The following is a 17,296-nucleotide window of genomic DNA, read 5'->3' as shown; positions in this document are numbered from 1 at the left end:
AACAAGACTTTTAATGATTAGGAAGGACAGGAATTTCAGATGTTAAATTGAAATAAATTTATTTAAAATAAAGATACATATCAATACAGAAGGAAAACGGGAAACTGATCGATACAGAAGGAAAAGGGGAAACTGATCGATAGGGAAGGAAAAGGGAAAACTGATCGATACAGAAGGAAAAGGGGAAACTGATCGATAGGGAAGGAAAAGGGTAAACTGATCGATACAGAAGGAAAAGGGGAAACTGATCGATACGGAAGGAAAAGGGTAAACTGATCGATACGGAAGGAAAAGGGTAAACTGATCGATAGCGAAGGAAAAGGGGAAACTGATCGATACGGAAGGAAAAGGGTAAACTGATCGATACGGAAGGAAAAGGGTAAACTGATCGATACGGAAGGAAAAGTGGAAACTGATCGATACAGAAGGAAAAGGGTAAACTGATCGATACGGAAGGAAAAGGGTAAACTGATCGATACGGAAGGAAAAGGGTAAACTGATCGATACGGAAGGAAAAGGGTAAACTGATCGATACAGAAGGAAAAGGGGAAACTGATCGATATGGAAGGCAAAGGGTAAACTGATCGATACAGAAGGAAAAGGGTAAACTGATCGATACAGAAGGAAAAGGGTAAACTGATCGATACAGAAGGAAAAGGGGAAACTGATCAACACAGAAGGAAAAGGGTCAACTTGTCGATACAAAACAGACTGTTTCCATTTCTCTTGGCTGATCAGGCTGTATAAACATAATCCCTCTTGTATCATTTCCTGACAACAATTATTTAAAAATTTTTTTTTTTTTTTTTTTTTTAAAAGAGTATCCAATTCATTTTTTTCCAATTAAGGGGCAACTTAGCGTGGCCAATCCACTTAGCCTGCACCTCTCTGGGTTGTGGGAGCAAAACAGGGCAGAAGGTGCAAACTCCACATGGTCAGTGACCCAGAGCTGGGATCGAACCTAGGACCTCAGCGCCGTGAGGCAGCAATGTTAACCAATGCCCCACCGTGCTGCCTTTTGACAACAATTCTGATGGGAATCTTGCTTTGGGGATTCCAGTACTTGGCTGACAATGGACCTTCTCCTCGGGTTTTAAATCCTTAAGTAGCTCCTCCCTCAGTTTGAATAAACTGGTTAGAACTCAATGGTTGGTCAATTTCATTACTGAATCATTTAAAAAAAAAAAAAATTTCTATTGAAATTTTTACAAAATATAAACATCTTAACTCTTAACAAACAACCGCGGTAACACCCCAAGAACAATACCCTCCCAACTTCAAACAAAAGGAAAAAAAACCCAAACAACAAAAGGGAAAGAGATAGCACCCGCCACATCCCACAGACCCATGTACACAGTTCTCCCTCCCCCCGATCCAAACCCCCCCCCCCCCCCCCCCCCCCGGGTTGCTGCTGCTGTCGGTCTATTTTCTTACCGTTCCGCCAGGGAGTCCAGGAAAGGCTGCCACCGCCTGAAAAACCCTTGTACTGATCCCCTCAGGGCAAATTTCACCTTCTCCAATTTAATGAACCCTGCCATATCATTGATCCAGGCCTCCACGCTTGGGGGCCTCACATCCTTCTATTGGAGCAAGATCCTCTGGGCTACTAGGGACGCAAAGGCCAGGACACCGGCCTCTATCGCCTCCTGCACTCCCGGCTCCACTGCAACCACAAAAATTGCGAGTCCCCAGCCTGGCTCGACGCTGGATCCCACCACCCTCGACACCGTCCTTGCTACCCCCTTCCAAAACTCCCCCAACTCTGAACACGCCCAAAACATATGGGCGTGGTTCGCTGGGCTCCCCGACCACATAGCACACCTGTCCTCGCCCCCGAAAAACCTACTCAACCTCGTCCCAGTCACGTGGGCACTATGCAGCACCTTGAACTGTCTGAGGCTAAGCCTCGCACAGGAAGAGGAGGAATTCACTCTCTCCAGGGCATCCGCCCACGTCCCCTCCTCAATCTCCTCACTCAGCTCCTCTTCCCATTTACCCTTCAGTTCCTCCACCGAGGCCTCGTCTACCTCCTGCATTACCCGGTATATGTCTGAAATCCTCCATCCCACACCCCTGAGAGCAACCGATCCCGCACCCCTCGTGGGGGCAGCAGGGGGAACCCCTCCACCTGCTGTCTGGCAAACGCCCTCACCTGCATGTACCTAAACATGTTCCCCGGGGGGAGCCCAAACTTCCCCTCTAACTCCCCCAAGCTCGCGAACCTCCCCTCCACAAACAGGTCCCTCAACCTCCTAACCCCTGCCCTGTGCCAGCCCAGAAATCCGCCATCAATGCTCCCTGGGACAAACCGATGGCTTCTCCGTATCGGGGCCTCCATCGAGCCCCCCACTTCTCCCCTGTGCCGTCTCCATTGCCCCCAAATTTTGAGTGTAGCCGCCACCACCGGGCTCGTGGTATACCTCGTTGGAGGGAGCGGCAACGGCGCCATTACCAGCGCCTCCAGGCTCGTGCCCACACAAGACGCCGCCTCCATCCTCTTCCAAGCTGCCCCTTCCTCATCCATTACCCACTTACTCACCATCGCTGCGTTGACAGCCCAATAGTACCCACAGAGGTTAGGCAACGCCAGCCCCCCCCCCCCCCCCAATCCCTGCCTCGTTCCAGGAACACTCACTCTTCTCACCCTCGGAGTCCCATGCGCCCACACAAATCCCGTGATACTCCTGTTGACACTCCTAAAAAAGGCCTTCAGGATAAGGATGGGAAGGCACTGGAACAGGAACAAAAACCTCGGGAGCACCGTCATCTTAACGGACTGCACCCTCCCCGCCAGTGACAGCGGTAACATATCCACCTCTTAAACTCCTCCTCCATCTGCTCCACCAACCTTGTGAGGTTGAGCTTGTGCAGGGCCCCCCAGCTCCCCGCCACCTGGACCCCTAGGTACCTGAAGCTCTTCCCTGTCTGCTTCAATGGGAGCCTACCAATCCCCTCCTCTTGATCCCCCGGATGCACCACAAACACCTCACTCTTGCACAAGTTCAACTTATACCCAGAGAAACCCCCGAATTCACTAAGAATCCTCATCACCTCCGGCATCCCCCCCACCGGGTCCGCCACATACAGCAACAGGTCGTCCGCGTACAGCGACACTCGATGCTCCTCCCCACCCCTCACCAGGCCCCTCCAGTTCCCTGACTCCCTCAATGCCATGGCCAGGGGCTCAATCGCAAACGCGAAGAGCAAGGGGGACAGGGGGCACCCCTGTCTCGTCCCCCTGTACAGCCGAAAGTACTCCGCCCTCCTCCTATTTGTGGCTACACTCGCCATCGGGGCCTCGTAGAGCAGCCTCACCCACCGGATAAACCCCTCCCCAAACCTCTCCAACACCTCCCACAAATACTCCCACTCAACCCTATCGAAGGCCTTCTCCGCATCTAATGCCACCACTATCTCCGCCTCCCCTTCCACAGCCGGCATCATAATAACATTGAGGAGCCTTCGTATGTTTGTATTCAACTGCCTTCCCTTCACAAACCCCGTCTGGTCCTCATGAATGACCCCGGACACGCAATCCTCTATTGTAGTGGCCAGGATCTTTGCCAGCAGCTTAGCATCGACGTTCAGCAGCGAAATCGGCCTATATGATCCGCACTGCAGAGGGTCCTTGTCCCGCTTCAGGATCAAGGAAATCAGCGCCCGTGACATAGTTGGGGGCAAAGCCCCCCCTCCCTTGCCTCGTTAAAGGTCCGGACCAACAGGGGGCCCAACAGGTCCAAATACCTTTTATAAAATTCCGCCGGAAACCCGTCTGGCCCCGGCGCCTTCCCCGACTGCATGCTCCCTATCCCTTTGACCACCTCCTCCAGCTCGATCGGCGCCCCTAGTCCCTCCACCTGCTCCTCCTCCACCCTCGGGAATCGCAGCTTGTCCAAGAAGCGCCCCATTCCACCCCCTCCACCGGGGGCTCCGACCGGTACAGTTCCCCATAGAAGTCACTGAAGACCGCATTAACATCTACTCCCCTCCGCACCACCTTCCCAGCCCCATCCGTCACTCCCCCAATCTCCCTGGCCGCATCTCGCTTCCAGAGCTGGTGTGCCAGCATCCTGCTCGCTTTCTCCCCGTATTCATACGCCACCCCCTGTGCTTTCCTCCACTGAGCTTCCGCCTTTCTGGTAGTCAATAGGTCGAATCTGGCCTGAAGGCTATGCCTCTCCCCCAGCAATCCCTCCTCTGGGGCCTCTGCATATCTCCTATCCACCCACACCATCTCCCCTATCAGTCTTTCCCTTTCCCTCTGCTACCCCCTCTCCCTATGGGTTCGGATGGAGATCAATTCCCCCCTCATCACCGCCTTCAATGCCTCCCAGACCGTCCCCACCCAAACCTCCCCGTTATCATTGGCCTCAAGGTACCTCTCGATACATCCCCGAACCCTCTCGGCCATCTCCTCATCTGCCATCAGCCCCACCTCCAAGCGCCAGAGCGGACGTTGGTCCCTCTCTTCCCCCAGCCCGAGGTCCATCCAGTGCGGGGCATGATCCGAAATGGCAATGGCAGAGTATTCCACCTCCTCCACCCTCGACACCAATCCCCTGCTCAGGACAAAAAAAATCAATCCTCGAGTAGGCCGTATGTACATGGGAGAAAAACGAGTACTCCCTGGCCCTTGGCCTCGCAAACCTCCAGGGATCCACCCCTCCATCTGGTCCATAAATCCCCTCAACACCTTAGCCGCCGCCGGCCTCCATTACTGAATCATTTTAATTGTTTTTTAACCATTTGGGTGAATGTCTCAGATCGAGATATAATGGGATTGTTTAATGTATCCCTCCTATCTGATCCTGCACAAGTCTTCAATTCATTGTATGACCTTCCATCTCAAAAAGGTTACCAAGAGCATGAAGCCTCACTGCTAACCATCTTATCAAATCATACATTTCTTCTTACAGAAGCTGGAGTACAGAATTTAAAACAGGCTGACATTAGTTTCAGGTATAACCCAGTCTTTTAACACATACTACAAACTGATTATTAAATCTTCAATTAAAATCAATTGACGATCACTATTTGTTTCTGATTGGTGAGTAATGCATACACTTCATTGATTAATACAATTGGTTAATAGCTGGATACTAAATGCCCCATTCAGGTAAATATTAGTCTCAAAATGGCTTCCTCGATCGTGTTCGCTTATAAAATGGAACTTGTCTGGAAATGAATAATTTCTACTGAAATTTACTACCTACTCCCACTTCTAGGTGTCTGTAAAGACTATTGTTCATCCCCCCCTGCATGATTCAATGGGTTAATGTATTCAGGAGAACAACCAAAGATGTGAGAACGGAAATAAACTCGAGTTAATGATGAGGGGTTATTGTTCAGTGGTTACATTCCCATCTCTGAGTCAGGAGGATGTGGGTTCAACTTCGCCTCCAGAAACCCAACCATAAAGCCCAGCTGGTATTGCGATGCTGTACTGAGGGAGTACAGCACTGTACTGAGGGAGTACAGCGCTGTACTGAGGGAATACAGCGCTGTACTGAGGGAATACAGCACTGTACTGAGGGAATACAGCACGGTACTGAGGGAGTACAGCACTGTACTGAGGGAATACAGCGCTGTACTGAGGGAATACAGCGCTGTACTGAGGGAATACAGCGCTGTACTGAGGGAATACAGCTCTGTACTGAGGGAATACAGCACTGTACTGAGGGAGTACAGCACTGTACTGAGGGAGTACAGCACTGTACTGAGGGAATACTGCACTGTACTGAGGGAATACAGCACTGAGGGAGTACAGCCCTGTACTGAGGGAATACAGCACCGTACTGAGGGAATACAGCACTGTCCTGAGGGAATACAGCACCGTACTGAGGGAATACAGCACCGTACTGAGGGAATACAGCACCGTACCGAGGGAATACAGCACCGTACCGAGGGAATACAGCACTGTACTGAGGGAGTACAGCACTGTACTGAGGGAATACTGCACTGTACTGAGGGAATACAGCACTGAGGGAGTACAGCAGTGTACTGAGGGAATACAGCACTGTCCTGAGGGAATACAGCGCTGTACTGAGGGAATACTGCACTGTCTTTCAGAGGAAACCTTCCAATCTCACCCCATCTGCTCTTGCAGCTCGACATAAAGGTTCTGCTGATGATATTTTGAAGGAGGAAGTTCTCTCGGGTGAACTGCTCACTATAAAGCCCTCGGTGATGAACACTGAACAGATAATCTGGTCATAATCATAGTTCTGTTTTGAACTCACTTTCTTGCTTCACAGATGCTGCCTGACCTGCTGAGTATTTCCAGCATCTTATTTGTGTTTGTTGGAGCCTGTTGTACACAATCTGGCTGCTGCATTTCCTACATCACAACAGTGACTACAATTCAAAAGAACTTGACTGTAAAGCACTTTGGGCCATCCTGAAGTTGTGAGGGGCGCTATATAAATACAAGTCTTCCATTAACAAAAGAGAAAAGACCCAACAATGGAACAGTCGGTAATAGGACATCAATCAGTCTTCTCTTATCTTAGAGAAATCAAGGACTCCCAATACTGGGTGTTTAATACAATTCACGTCCAATATAATTCATGTCCATTCTATTAATTCCTTTCACTGGGCTGGAGTTTAACATCAATGGAAATAAATCTGAACTGTCAGAATGAACATTGTTCATTCCTGGGTGTAGGAATCAAATCCCTGTAATCACAAGTGAACTCTCTGGTGTTTCAGACGAGCGGATGGCTGAGTGAATCCTCTATTGCACACAGGGCAGGTGAATGGCTTCTCCCCAGAATGGATTCGCTGGTGTTTTGTCAAATCACTTCCACTTTTAAAGCTCTTCTCACAGTCAGAACATTGAAATGGTCTCTCATTAGTGTGAACAAGTTTATGTGACCGAAGCTGCGATTTCAAAGCAAATCCCTTCCCACATTCAGCGCAGGTAAAGGGTTTCTCCCCAGTGTGAACTCGCTGGTGATCCCGAAGACTAGATGAACGAGTGAAACTCTTCCCACACTCAGTGCAGATGAATGCTTTCTCTTCAATGTGAACTTGCTGGTGATCCCGAAGACTAGATGGACGAGTGAAACTCTTCCCACACTCAGTGCAGGTGAATGCTTTCTCTTCAGTGTGAGTACGCTGGTGTCCAAGAAGGTTCGCTGATTTAATAAATCCCTTCCCACACACGGAGCAGATGAACGGCCTCTCACCAGTATGGACACGCTTGTGATCAGTGAGGTGGGAAGAACAAGTGAATCTCTGCCCGCAGTCAGAGCAGTGGAATGGTCTCTCCCCAGTGTGAACCCGTAGATGTTCAGTGAGGTTAGATAAAGACCGGAAGCTCTTCCCACACTGTGAGCAAATGTACGGTTTCTCTCCAGTGTGAATTCGCTGGTGTGACACCAGTCTAAATGAATCAGCAAATCCATTCCCACACACACAGCAAATGAATGGTTTCTCCCCAGTATGACTGCGTTGATGAATTTCTAGTCCTGATGGGGATCTGAATCCCTTCCCACAGTCCTCACATTTCCAAGGTTTCACCATGATGCCACTGTCCTTATGTTACGTAGTTAGATAATCAGTTGAAGCCTTGTCCTCACACAGAACACGTGTATGGTTTCTCCCCACGTAAATGGTGCAATGTTTTTTCAGGCTGGGTAATTGGTTAAAGCTCTTTCTACAGTCAGTTCACTGGAACACTCTCACTCGGGTATGTGTTTATGTCTCGGTGCTTTGCCAGTCACACTGATGTTTCAGATCCTTTCCCACAAATAAACATTTCTCCTTCCATATTCAAAGGCTGATGATGAATGTCTCAAATCGTCTCTGTCCAATGCCCTGTAAAAGGAGTTGACAGTGTCAGTATCGCTGTCAGTCCATGATAGAAATTCAGAACAAATAATTCTAATCTCTATGGAATATTCTTCCATCTCTTGGTTCCCCAAATATGCTGCTCAATCAAAGTAAAAGAGAGCAAAATCCCAACAAAAACAAAGCAAAACTGTTTAAACTAAACCAGAATGTTGTTTTCTGTGGCCTCTGCATCCTGAGGTAACAACAGTTGTGGAAGGTATCAAGTGTGCTGGGAGACAACTCTTGGTCCTGCTCCAGGGCCACCTGAGCATGGGCAAGACCACAGAAGAGAGGCCAGCAGCCACAAGAAGCCCTACATTCTCCCCCATAGGGCTCCCCCATCTGGATCTACAAATTGGTGTTTTAAACAGATCAGGAGCAGACCCCTCTGTGCAACAAAGCTGGGAATGTGGAATTAACGTATCACAAAGCATTTAGGAGCAGCCCCTTCCGGTAAGTATACAGGGACTGTAACCTCCCCATTAGCATCTTCACAGTGCTGGAGGCCATTCAGCCCATCGAGTCTGCACTGACTTCTGAAAGAGCATCCTGCCTCGGCCCACTCCCCCACCCTAGCCCCAAAACCCCAACTAACCTGCACATCTTTGGTCTGTGGGAGGAAACCCACGCAGACACAGGAAGAAAGTGAAAACTTCACAAAGACAAATGTTCACCCAAACTCGGATTCGAATTTGGGTCCCTGTCGCTGAGGCAGCAGTGCTAAACACCTGTTGCCGTCAGTCACATTACCAGTGGCACTAGGACCCAGCTGGAAAAGTGACCCCGAAAGTCCTGCCCATTCTCTCTTACGTCATCCAGAAGCCACGCATGCGTGTTTCTCCTCGCTGAACCAACATGGTGGCCGTTCACCCGGGCCTGATAACAGGCACAGGACCCAAAGCCATAAACTATGTACCGCAGGGTCTTATTTAGGGTTTGCGGCCTTCACTCAGGAGTTGAGAAACTCTCCCCGTCCAGAGCTGGCTCCATCGCTCCCCCTGGTATTCCTTATCCTGACCAGTTTACTGCAGCCTATCTGCGCCACTACTTCCCGGTTCCCTCCGACTCGGAACAGAGAAGCTACCCAGAATGCCCAACGGCTGGCTGGCCCTGGAGCATGCGCACTCAGCGCCTAAGCAATGAGCGAGTTGGATAGAGCGGTTTCCGGACCGCGGGTGGTTGTGGGAAATAAGTCCACCATTCATCATCAACAGGAAGTCAAGTATTTATTGGAGACTAACCGCAGATCAGAATTGAAGTTGTTTCTTTCTCTCCACAGATACGGTCTAACTTGATTAGCATATCCAGCATTGGCTCTTTATATTTTGATACTGGAACATCTGCAGTGTTTTTGCATTTAAAAATTTAATTCATATGATGTTGGCGTCGCTGGCGAGGCCAGTATTTATTGCCCACCCAAAACTGCCTTGAGCAGGTGGTGGCGAGCTGCCTTGGTGAACTGCTGCACTCCATGTAGCCACAGTGCTATCAGGGAGAGAGTTCCAGGATTTTGACCCAGTGACAGTGAAGGAACAGTGACATATTTCCAATTCAGGATGGTGAGTAGCTTGGAGGTGAACTTGCAGCTGATGGGATTTCTATGTGTCTGTTGCCGTTACCCTTTGTGGATGTGGGTTTGGAAAGTGCTGCAGAAGGAGCCTTGGTGAGTTTCTGCAATGAATTTTGTAGATGGTACACACTGCTGCCACTGTTCTGGACGGAGTGGATGTTTGTGGATTAGGTGCCAAGCAAATGGACTGCTTTGCCCTGGATAGTGTCAAGCTTCTTGAGTTGGAGCTGCACTCATCCAGGAAAGTGGAGAGTATTCCATTACATTCCTGACTAATTTGTACATGCTGAATTCTCCCTCTGTGTACCCGAACAGGCACCGGAGTGTGGCGACTAAGGGCTTTTCACAGTAATTTCATTGCAGTGTCAATGTAAGCCTACTTGTGACAATAAACATTATTAATTAATATGTGATCATACAAATGCTGTCCCATTGGGGAGAAACCGTGCCAATGTGGAGGCTGTGGGAAGGGATTCAATTACCCGTCAGAACTGCATGTTCATCACTGCAGTCTCACCTGGGAGAGACCATTCACCTTTTCGGTGTGTGGGAAAGGCTTCACAACCTCACCCCACCTCCTGTCACACCATCGTATTCACAGTGAGGAGAGATCTTTTCAATGTTCTGACTATGAAAAAAACTACAAAAGGAGACGTGATCTGTTGAACCATAAACTCACTCGCACCGGGGAGAGGCCGTTCACTTGCTCCATGTGTGGGAAAGGATACACCCGTTCATTCAAAATGCTGACACACCAACTTGTTCATACTGATCAGAGGCCGTTTAAATGTCCTGACTGCGAGAAGTGCTTTGAAAGCCGGAAGGATCTACTGACACATGAACACACTCACACCAGGGAGAGACCTTTCATATGCTCTTTCTGTGGGAAAGGTTTCACTTGGGTGTCCAACCCATTTAATCACTAGCGTGTTCACACTGGGGAGAGGCCATTCTCCTGCTCCATGTGTGGAAAGAGATTCAGTCGTTCATCCACACTGCTGAGGCACCTGCAAGGTCACAAGTGACTGCAGGGATTGGATTTGGATTTTGCTGTTAATCACATCCAGACTGAACCATTTCACTCTGACAGCTGGAGTTTGTTGTTGCTAATATTAATAAGCCTGAAAGCTGGGGTGTGCATTGATGTTTTGTATAAACATTGATTAAATCAGCTTTGATTCAGGCACTGTTTTGAATATATTATTTCTCCAGTGATAAGAGGAAACCGATTGATCTCCTGTTACTGACTGGGACATTTTTGGGGCCTTTTCTTACTCTGGGTTATTTCTGTTTTTTAAAATAAATTTAGAGTATCCAATTCATTTTTGTTTTCCAATTAAGGGGCAATTTAGCGTGGCTAATCCACCTACCCTGCACATCTTTAGGGAACACGCAAACACGGGGAGAATGTGAAAACTCCACACGAACAGTGACCCAGAACGGGGATAGAACCTGGGACCTCGGCGCCGTGAGGCAGGAGTGCTAACCATTGCACCACCGTGCTGCCCTAAATGAGAAGCATTTTTAAACGTTTCTGCCCTGTTCCGAACCGGGACTCTGGGTTATTTCTGTTTTTCCCAGGTTCACCTTCTCCCAGATTAAACTCCAAGCTTTCATCAATCCTATTAATCTGTTGAAGGCATTGGGCGGTTGGTGAAATCCACCTGATGTTGGTGTCTATCGGAGGATTTCCCAGTTTTCTGATATTCCATTGTGGTTCTGGTGTTGATGTAATGATCGGAATTTCAATTCCAATGCTGATGATGGAGGGCCTGTGCTGTCAGAACTACAGAATCGTTACAGTTCAGGAAGAGCCCATTCGGCCCATCGAGTCTGTGCTGACTCTTTGAAAGAACATTCTACCTAGCCCCACTCCCGTGCCTTATCCCCGTAACCTTGCACATTCTTTCTTTTCAGATAGAAATCTAATTTTCTTTGAATACTTCGATCGAACTTGCCATGTTAAAATCTATTTATCTTCAAAATAAGAATCACAGGTCCGGTTGATTGGAGGTTTCCAAAAAATACAACTTTATTGCAAATTATTCACCTTGATTCTCTTACATAAAAATAAATCAAAATTCAGGTCAAATAATAAATCAAAACATAATGAAGAGTGTTAAACGGAAACATCAAAAATCAATAGATGGTTCAGAATTTCTTAAGAGCATAGATTCAGAACAAAAAAATTAATCATGACTCCTTATTCTTAAAGAAATTCTTAGCAATGGTCTAACCCCTTATTTACTCTCATTGGTTCTAATTCTCAGCTGAGGCTCTCTGATTTATTCAAACTGTCTGTCACAGAACATGATTTGTTATCCAGGCATTGGTCATTACTTAAGATTAATTAAGATCTATCAAATTAATTAAATGTCTACATCCGCATGCCATGTGAACCAATTCTACAAAGAGACGGTGTTCTGCATTAACCTTGCTTGTTTCTAAGACTCTTGTACATTCGTTTTCTGTTGCTAAGACTACAATACTTTCTTATTACTAAATGTATTGTGGAACAATGGTCTCTCCATTACTAAGGCTTTTATGCAACTTTTCTTGAAAGAATGTGAGCTTTGTACAGTAATTCTCATTTTTTTATCTGAAACCATGTTTCAGAGCAGCACGGTAGCACAGTGGTTAGCACTATTGCTTCACAGCACCAGTAACCCGGATCCAATTCCCGGCTTGGGTCATTGACTGTGCTGAGTCTGCATGATCTCCCTGTGTCTGCGTGGGTTTCTTCCAGGTGCTGCGGTTTCCTCCCACAAGTCCCAAAAGGCGGGCTTGTTAGGTGAATTGGACACTTTGAATTCTCGCTCTGTGTACCCAAACAGGAGCCGGACTGTGACGACTCGGGATTTTCACAGTAACCTCATTGCAGTGTTAATGTAAGCCTACTTGTGACAATAATAAACATTATTATTATGTCATTGGCTTTTTGAACATTCCATTTGATGTCTCAGTACTGAATTTAAAATGATACTGTATCAATTCATCAAGGTATCAACTAAATAAATGTGATTCAATAAATCTATCATTTCCCCCCTTTTGATTATTCAAAATAAAAATAGAATAAATCAATCACAAGAGTACAAAGTAAAGCAAAGAGACAAATGCCATAAAAATCAACACATTTGCAGTCTTTGATGAGAAAGTAATAGTAAGCACCCTTCATATCTGACTTTCAGCGCTTTTTGATGTTTGTGACAATCTTTTACAGATACATTTGATTATCACAAATACAAGATGTATCACAAAAATATCTACAAAGAACATAACCAGGCCTTGCACCACTGAAACTCCTAAGATCTCAACCACTCCACATCCCAACTCCAAGAGTGCTGGACTCGGGTTGTTTGAGATTTTCAACCTCACTTTTAATGTGTTTTGCCAAATTAGTGATCTCTTTGGAGTGATCTGGAATGTAAGTACAACATTCCGATCCGATCAGGGCACATGTCCACCTTTCTTGGCGAGAATATAACCAAGAGCTTTTCGAATTTGCAAGGCCACAGTACGGATAGCTCGCATTTCAGAGGAAATCCTGAACAGGGCTGTCGAGGTGTCATTCGCTACCTTTTCTATGATGACTGCCAGTTTATTAACTCTTTGGCTGTCTTTGAATCACCATTTAAAAAAAAACCAAACAAAGCGAAAAACTTGTCATGTGCAGTAATGGCACGTTTACTTCTTTGGACTGATAGTTTGCATCAGTAATTGTTCACCCTTGACGTCTCACATCACTGTCTTAAGGCCATATGTTCTTTCTTCCTAGTCAATTTTGAGCGGGATGTTAAGACTGGGTCAAGGGATGAGCTTTTGATCCAAAATTGACTATAAAATCATATTGAGTTGCCATATATAGATTGTGTTAACTAAATTAAATAAATGTAATTTTAACTTGTGAGTGATATCTAATACGGTTCCAGTTGTCACAGGGTAAGATCTTACTCTTCCACCCCGTATCTCATTATTGTTCTTGGTCACTTCTTTCTCTAGCCCTTCAGTGGGATGATCTGTTTAGGGAGAAAATTCACTGTTTTTCTTTTCGAATCTGATTTTTTCTTCTCATAACTTGTGTTAAATTCCAGCTTGTTCCATAATTCCATATTGTTACTTGAATGTGATCTCTGAATAATTGGATTGATACTCCTTTCTCTCTGACACTCCCCATTTGCAAATCATCTCACTCAAATATCATTCAAAATAACATCATGCATGGACGTAAAATATTCTCCAGCTCTCCAAATTGTCTGTATCCACCTTATGGATATTCCTCATCGGGTTCACTTGCTGCCAGTTCCTCACTTGTTCTTATCCAAATAATTTGCCCTGTCACTTCAATGGTGCTCATTTCGACAGGTAACAGTGTGTTTGATTCTATCCTAATTATTTTAAAGTCAGTTTCTCTGTGGAATATGTGTCAGTGCCTTGATCACTTAATGATGTTGTTTCACTCTGTTGGCCCCATTGACCATTTCTGGCCATGCGGTTTGTCAAGTAGTGTGCATGCACGGGGCCTGCTCTTCAATGCAGAATGGCAAGCCAGCCAATTAGTTTCTTCACACGTAACTCATCTGCACACGTACGCAGTGCCCCCAATGTCATACCACACATTCTTGAACCTTTTGTGATCTTATCAAAAGATCTCAAAGTTGTTGCTTATCTCTCCACAGATGATCCAGATGCCTTGGGTGGTGGCCAGAGTATCACATTTTTGTTCTCTTAAATAAAAGCATAGACAAGGACACAATCATTACCAAGAGAAAATGTATCAATGTATTAGCCTCCTCTAAACTTTCCCCTTCACATTAATGCCAGATTGAAATATTCCATTGAATTGCCCCCAATATTCCAATTCCCATTTCCTGTTTTGATTTCCTGTCTCATTCGTCTATCCTCAATTACTTAATCCTATCACAACCATGAGCCCTGGAGTTATCTTGCAGTCCAATATCTTCATGTTTAAAACAGAAATCAACATTTCCATTTGATTCCAAGCAGTAACATTGTGATTGTTTGTTCTTTGTCTTAAATTACACATTTGTTTTACGGTAACTTGCTCAATTACATTGTCTTTTCACATCACAAAAGTGTTTCAAATTCGAACAACAGTGTTGTTAGCGGCTTTCAGATTCTTATTAATGTCCAGTTCATCCCTTCTTTGTCTGAAGTTGTAGGATCTCTTCTTCAAAATAGGCTTTGTCCTTATGTCCATGGACAGCAGCTAAACTGTATGTTTTTTCTACATCATCGTTGTTCTTGTTACTCATCAAATAGATTTCACTAGATTTCCGGTTGCGGTGATGCGGAGCTAAGCCGCACGTTCGGTGGCTCCCGCTATTTTCGGTCTTTTGGGCACCTGTAGCGGTGCTGGCTGGACTTTTCCGGTGGGGGAACACATCTGCTGCGTTTATCTGCCGGTGGATGGACTGGACCAGGAGCGGGGCGGTCAAAAAATCGGCTTTGGAGCAGAGAAAGGTGCGAGGCAGGAAGATCAAGATGGCGGCGGGCAGGGAACCGGCAGCAGTGGGCGCAGGAGCAGCAGGAGCTGCTTCAGGGAGCTGAAAGCTGAGCTGCTGGAACCGCTTAAGGCCTCACTGGATAAGCTCATGGCGACTCAGACGGCTCAGGGTGCAGAGATCCAAGAGCTACGACAAAAGGCCTCGGAGAATGAGGATGAAATCCTAGGCCTGGCAGTGAAGGTGGAATCGCACGAGGTGCTCCACAAAAAATGGCAAACGAGGATGGAGGAAATGGAGCACCGCTCGTGGCGGAAGAACATGCGGATCCTGGACCTCCCGGAGGGGCTGGAGGGATCGGACCTGGAGGCCTATGTGGCCTTGATGCTGAACTCGCTAATGGGTGCGGGGTCCTTCCAAGGGCCCTTGGAGCTGGAAGGTGCCCATCGAGGGTTGGTGAGAAAGCCCAGGCCGAACGAGCCGCCAAGGGTGGTGCTGGTCTGCTTTCACCGCTTTGTTGACCGTGAGTGTGTGCTGAGATGGGCTAAAAAGGAGGAGCAGCAGGTGGGAGAACGCAGAGATTTGGATTTATCAGGACTGGAGCACGGAGGTGGCGAAAAGAAGGGCTGGTTTTAACCAGTTGAAGGCAGTGCTGCACAAGAGAGGGGTGAAGTTTGGCCAGCTACAGACGGCACGCCTCTGGGTCACTTATAAAGACCGCCAGCTCTATTTGGACTCCCCAGAAGATGCCTGGGCCTTCGTCCAGGCAGAGAAGCTGGACTCGAACTGAGGGGGATTGGGGACTGATGTATATTGTCCGGAGGCTCTATTCTCCCTGGTACTTCTTTGTTGGTCCTTTTTTGTTTTTCCTCTTTTTGGGGCTTTTCAACTATTTATTTTGCTGCCTTTTTCACTGGTGGAGGGTTGGGGAGCTGTATCGTGGGCCTGTTGGGTCGCCCGCCCTTTTCTTTCCCGCGTTTTAGGTCGGGGGCGGGGTTTCAGATGGAAGCGCGGGCTTTTTTCACATGGAATGTAAGGGGGCTGAACAGGCCGGTCAAACGGGCATGGGTGCTTGCGCACTTGAAGGGGCTAGGGACGGACGTGGCTATGCTCCAGGAAACGCACCTTAGGGTGGTGGATCAGTTTAGGCTGAGAAGAGGGTGGGTTGGACAAGTGTTCCATTCAGGGTTAGATGCGAGGAACCGGGGGGTGGCGATTTTGGTTGGAAGGAGCTTGTTGTTTGTGGCGTTGAGCATGGTGGCGGATACCTGTGGCAGATACGTAATGGTGAGCTGTAGACTCCAAGGGGAGCGGGTGTTGCTGGTCAATGTGTACGCCCCAAATTGGGACGATGCAGGCTTGATGCGGTGCATGCTGAGCCGCATTCCAGACCTGGAGAAGGGGGGCTTGATATTGGGAGGAGATTTTAATACAGTGCTGGACCGGCCCTGGATCGTTCGAGGTCCAGGACCGGTAAGAGGCTGGCGGCGGGCACAGTGCTGAGGGGGTTCATGGACCAGATGGGAGGGGTGGAGCCTTGGAGGTTTATGAGGCCGGGTGGTAGGGAGATCTCGTTTTTCTCCCATATCCATATGGCTTACTGTCGGATCAACTTTTTTGTCTTCAGCAGGGCGTTGATTCCGAGGGTGGTAGGGGCAGAGTATTCGGCGATAGCCATATCAGACCACGCTCCGTATTGGGTGGACCTGGAGCTGGGGAGGGGAAGGATCAACGCCTGCAAGGTACCTTGCCCCCCTGCAAGGTACTCTTCGAGTCCAGTAGTGGTGGCTACCCTCAAAATCTGGGGGGAGTGGAGGAGGCATGGAGGGAAGTGAAGGCCTCGTTTTGGTCCCCGATACGGGGGAACCACCGGTTTGTACCAGGGAGGATCGATGGAGGGTTTTTGAGTTGGCACAGGGGAGGTATCAGGCGGATGGGGGACCTCTTCCTAGACAGGAAGTTTGCAACCTTAGAGGAGTTGGAGGGGAAGTGGGGTCTACCCCCAGGGAATTCCTTTAGGTACATGCAGATTAGGGCGTTTGTTAGGCAGCAGGTAGCGGAGTTTCTGCTATTGCCGCCAAGGGGGGTTCAGGACAGGGTGCTCTCGGGGACGTGGGTCGGCGAGGGTAGGATCTCTGCAATTTATCAGGTGATGCAGGAGGGAGAGGAGGCCTCGGTGGAGGAGCTGAAAGTGAAGTGGGAGGAGGAGTTGGGGGAGGAGATTGACGAGGGGAAGTGAGCGGACACCCTGGGGAGGGTGAATTCCTCCTCCTCTGCGCACAGCTTAGTCTAATCCAGCTAAAGGTGCATAGGGCGCATATGACTGGGACCAGGCTGAGCCGGTTCTTTGGGGGTGAGGACAGGTGTGATAGGTGTTCGGGGAGCCCAGCGAATCATACACACATGTTCTGGGCGTGTCCGGCGTTGGAGG

General features: G+C 47.8%; 1 protein-coding gene across 3 annotated transcripts; it reads right to left on the bottom strand.

The window, feature by feature from the left end:
* Positions 1 to 6,470: 6,470 nt before the first annotated feature.
* On the bottom strand, positions 6,471 to 8,998 carry LOC119959501 (gastrula zinc finger protein XlCGF7.1-like). Of its 3 annotated transcripts, none has more exons than XM_038787740.1 (2): positions 8,429 to 8,998; positions 6,471 to 7,818 (listed from the first exon to the last, which is right to left on the bottom strand). In XM_038787740.1, the coding sequence occupies exon 2, from the start codon at positions 7,522 to 7,524 to the stop codon at positions 6,682 to 6,684; it is 843 nt and encodes a 280-aa protein (XP_038643668.1). In that variant the 5' UTR covers positions 7,525 to 7,818; positions 8,429 to 8,998; the 3' UTR covers positions 6,471 to 6,681. The 3 variants fall into 3 exon arrangements, with proteins under 3 accessions (XP_038643668.1, XP_038643669.1, XP_038643670.1); XM_038787741.1 differs by having other exon boundaries at positions 8,508 to 8,998; XM_038787742.1 differs by having other exon boundaries at positions 8,644 to 8,998.
* Between the last annotated feature and the right edge of the window lie 8,298 nt (positions 8,999 to 17,296).

The sequence above is a fragment of the Scyliorhinus canicula genome, unplaced genomic scaffold (assembly GCF_902713615.1).
Source record: "Scyliorhinus canicula unplaced genomic scaffold, sScyCan1.1, whole genome shotgun sequence".
Lineage (NCBI taxonomy): Eukaryota > Metazoa > Chordata > Chondrichthyes > Carcharhiniformes > Scyliorhinidae > Scyliorhinus > Scyliorhinus canicula.
This window is presented reverse-complemented; position numbering and strand designations above follow the sequence as displayed.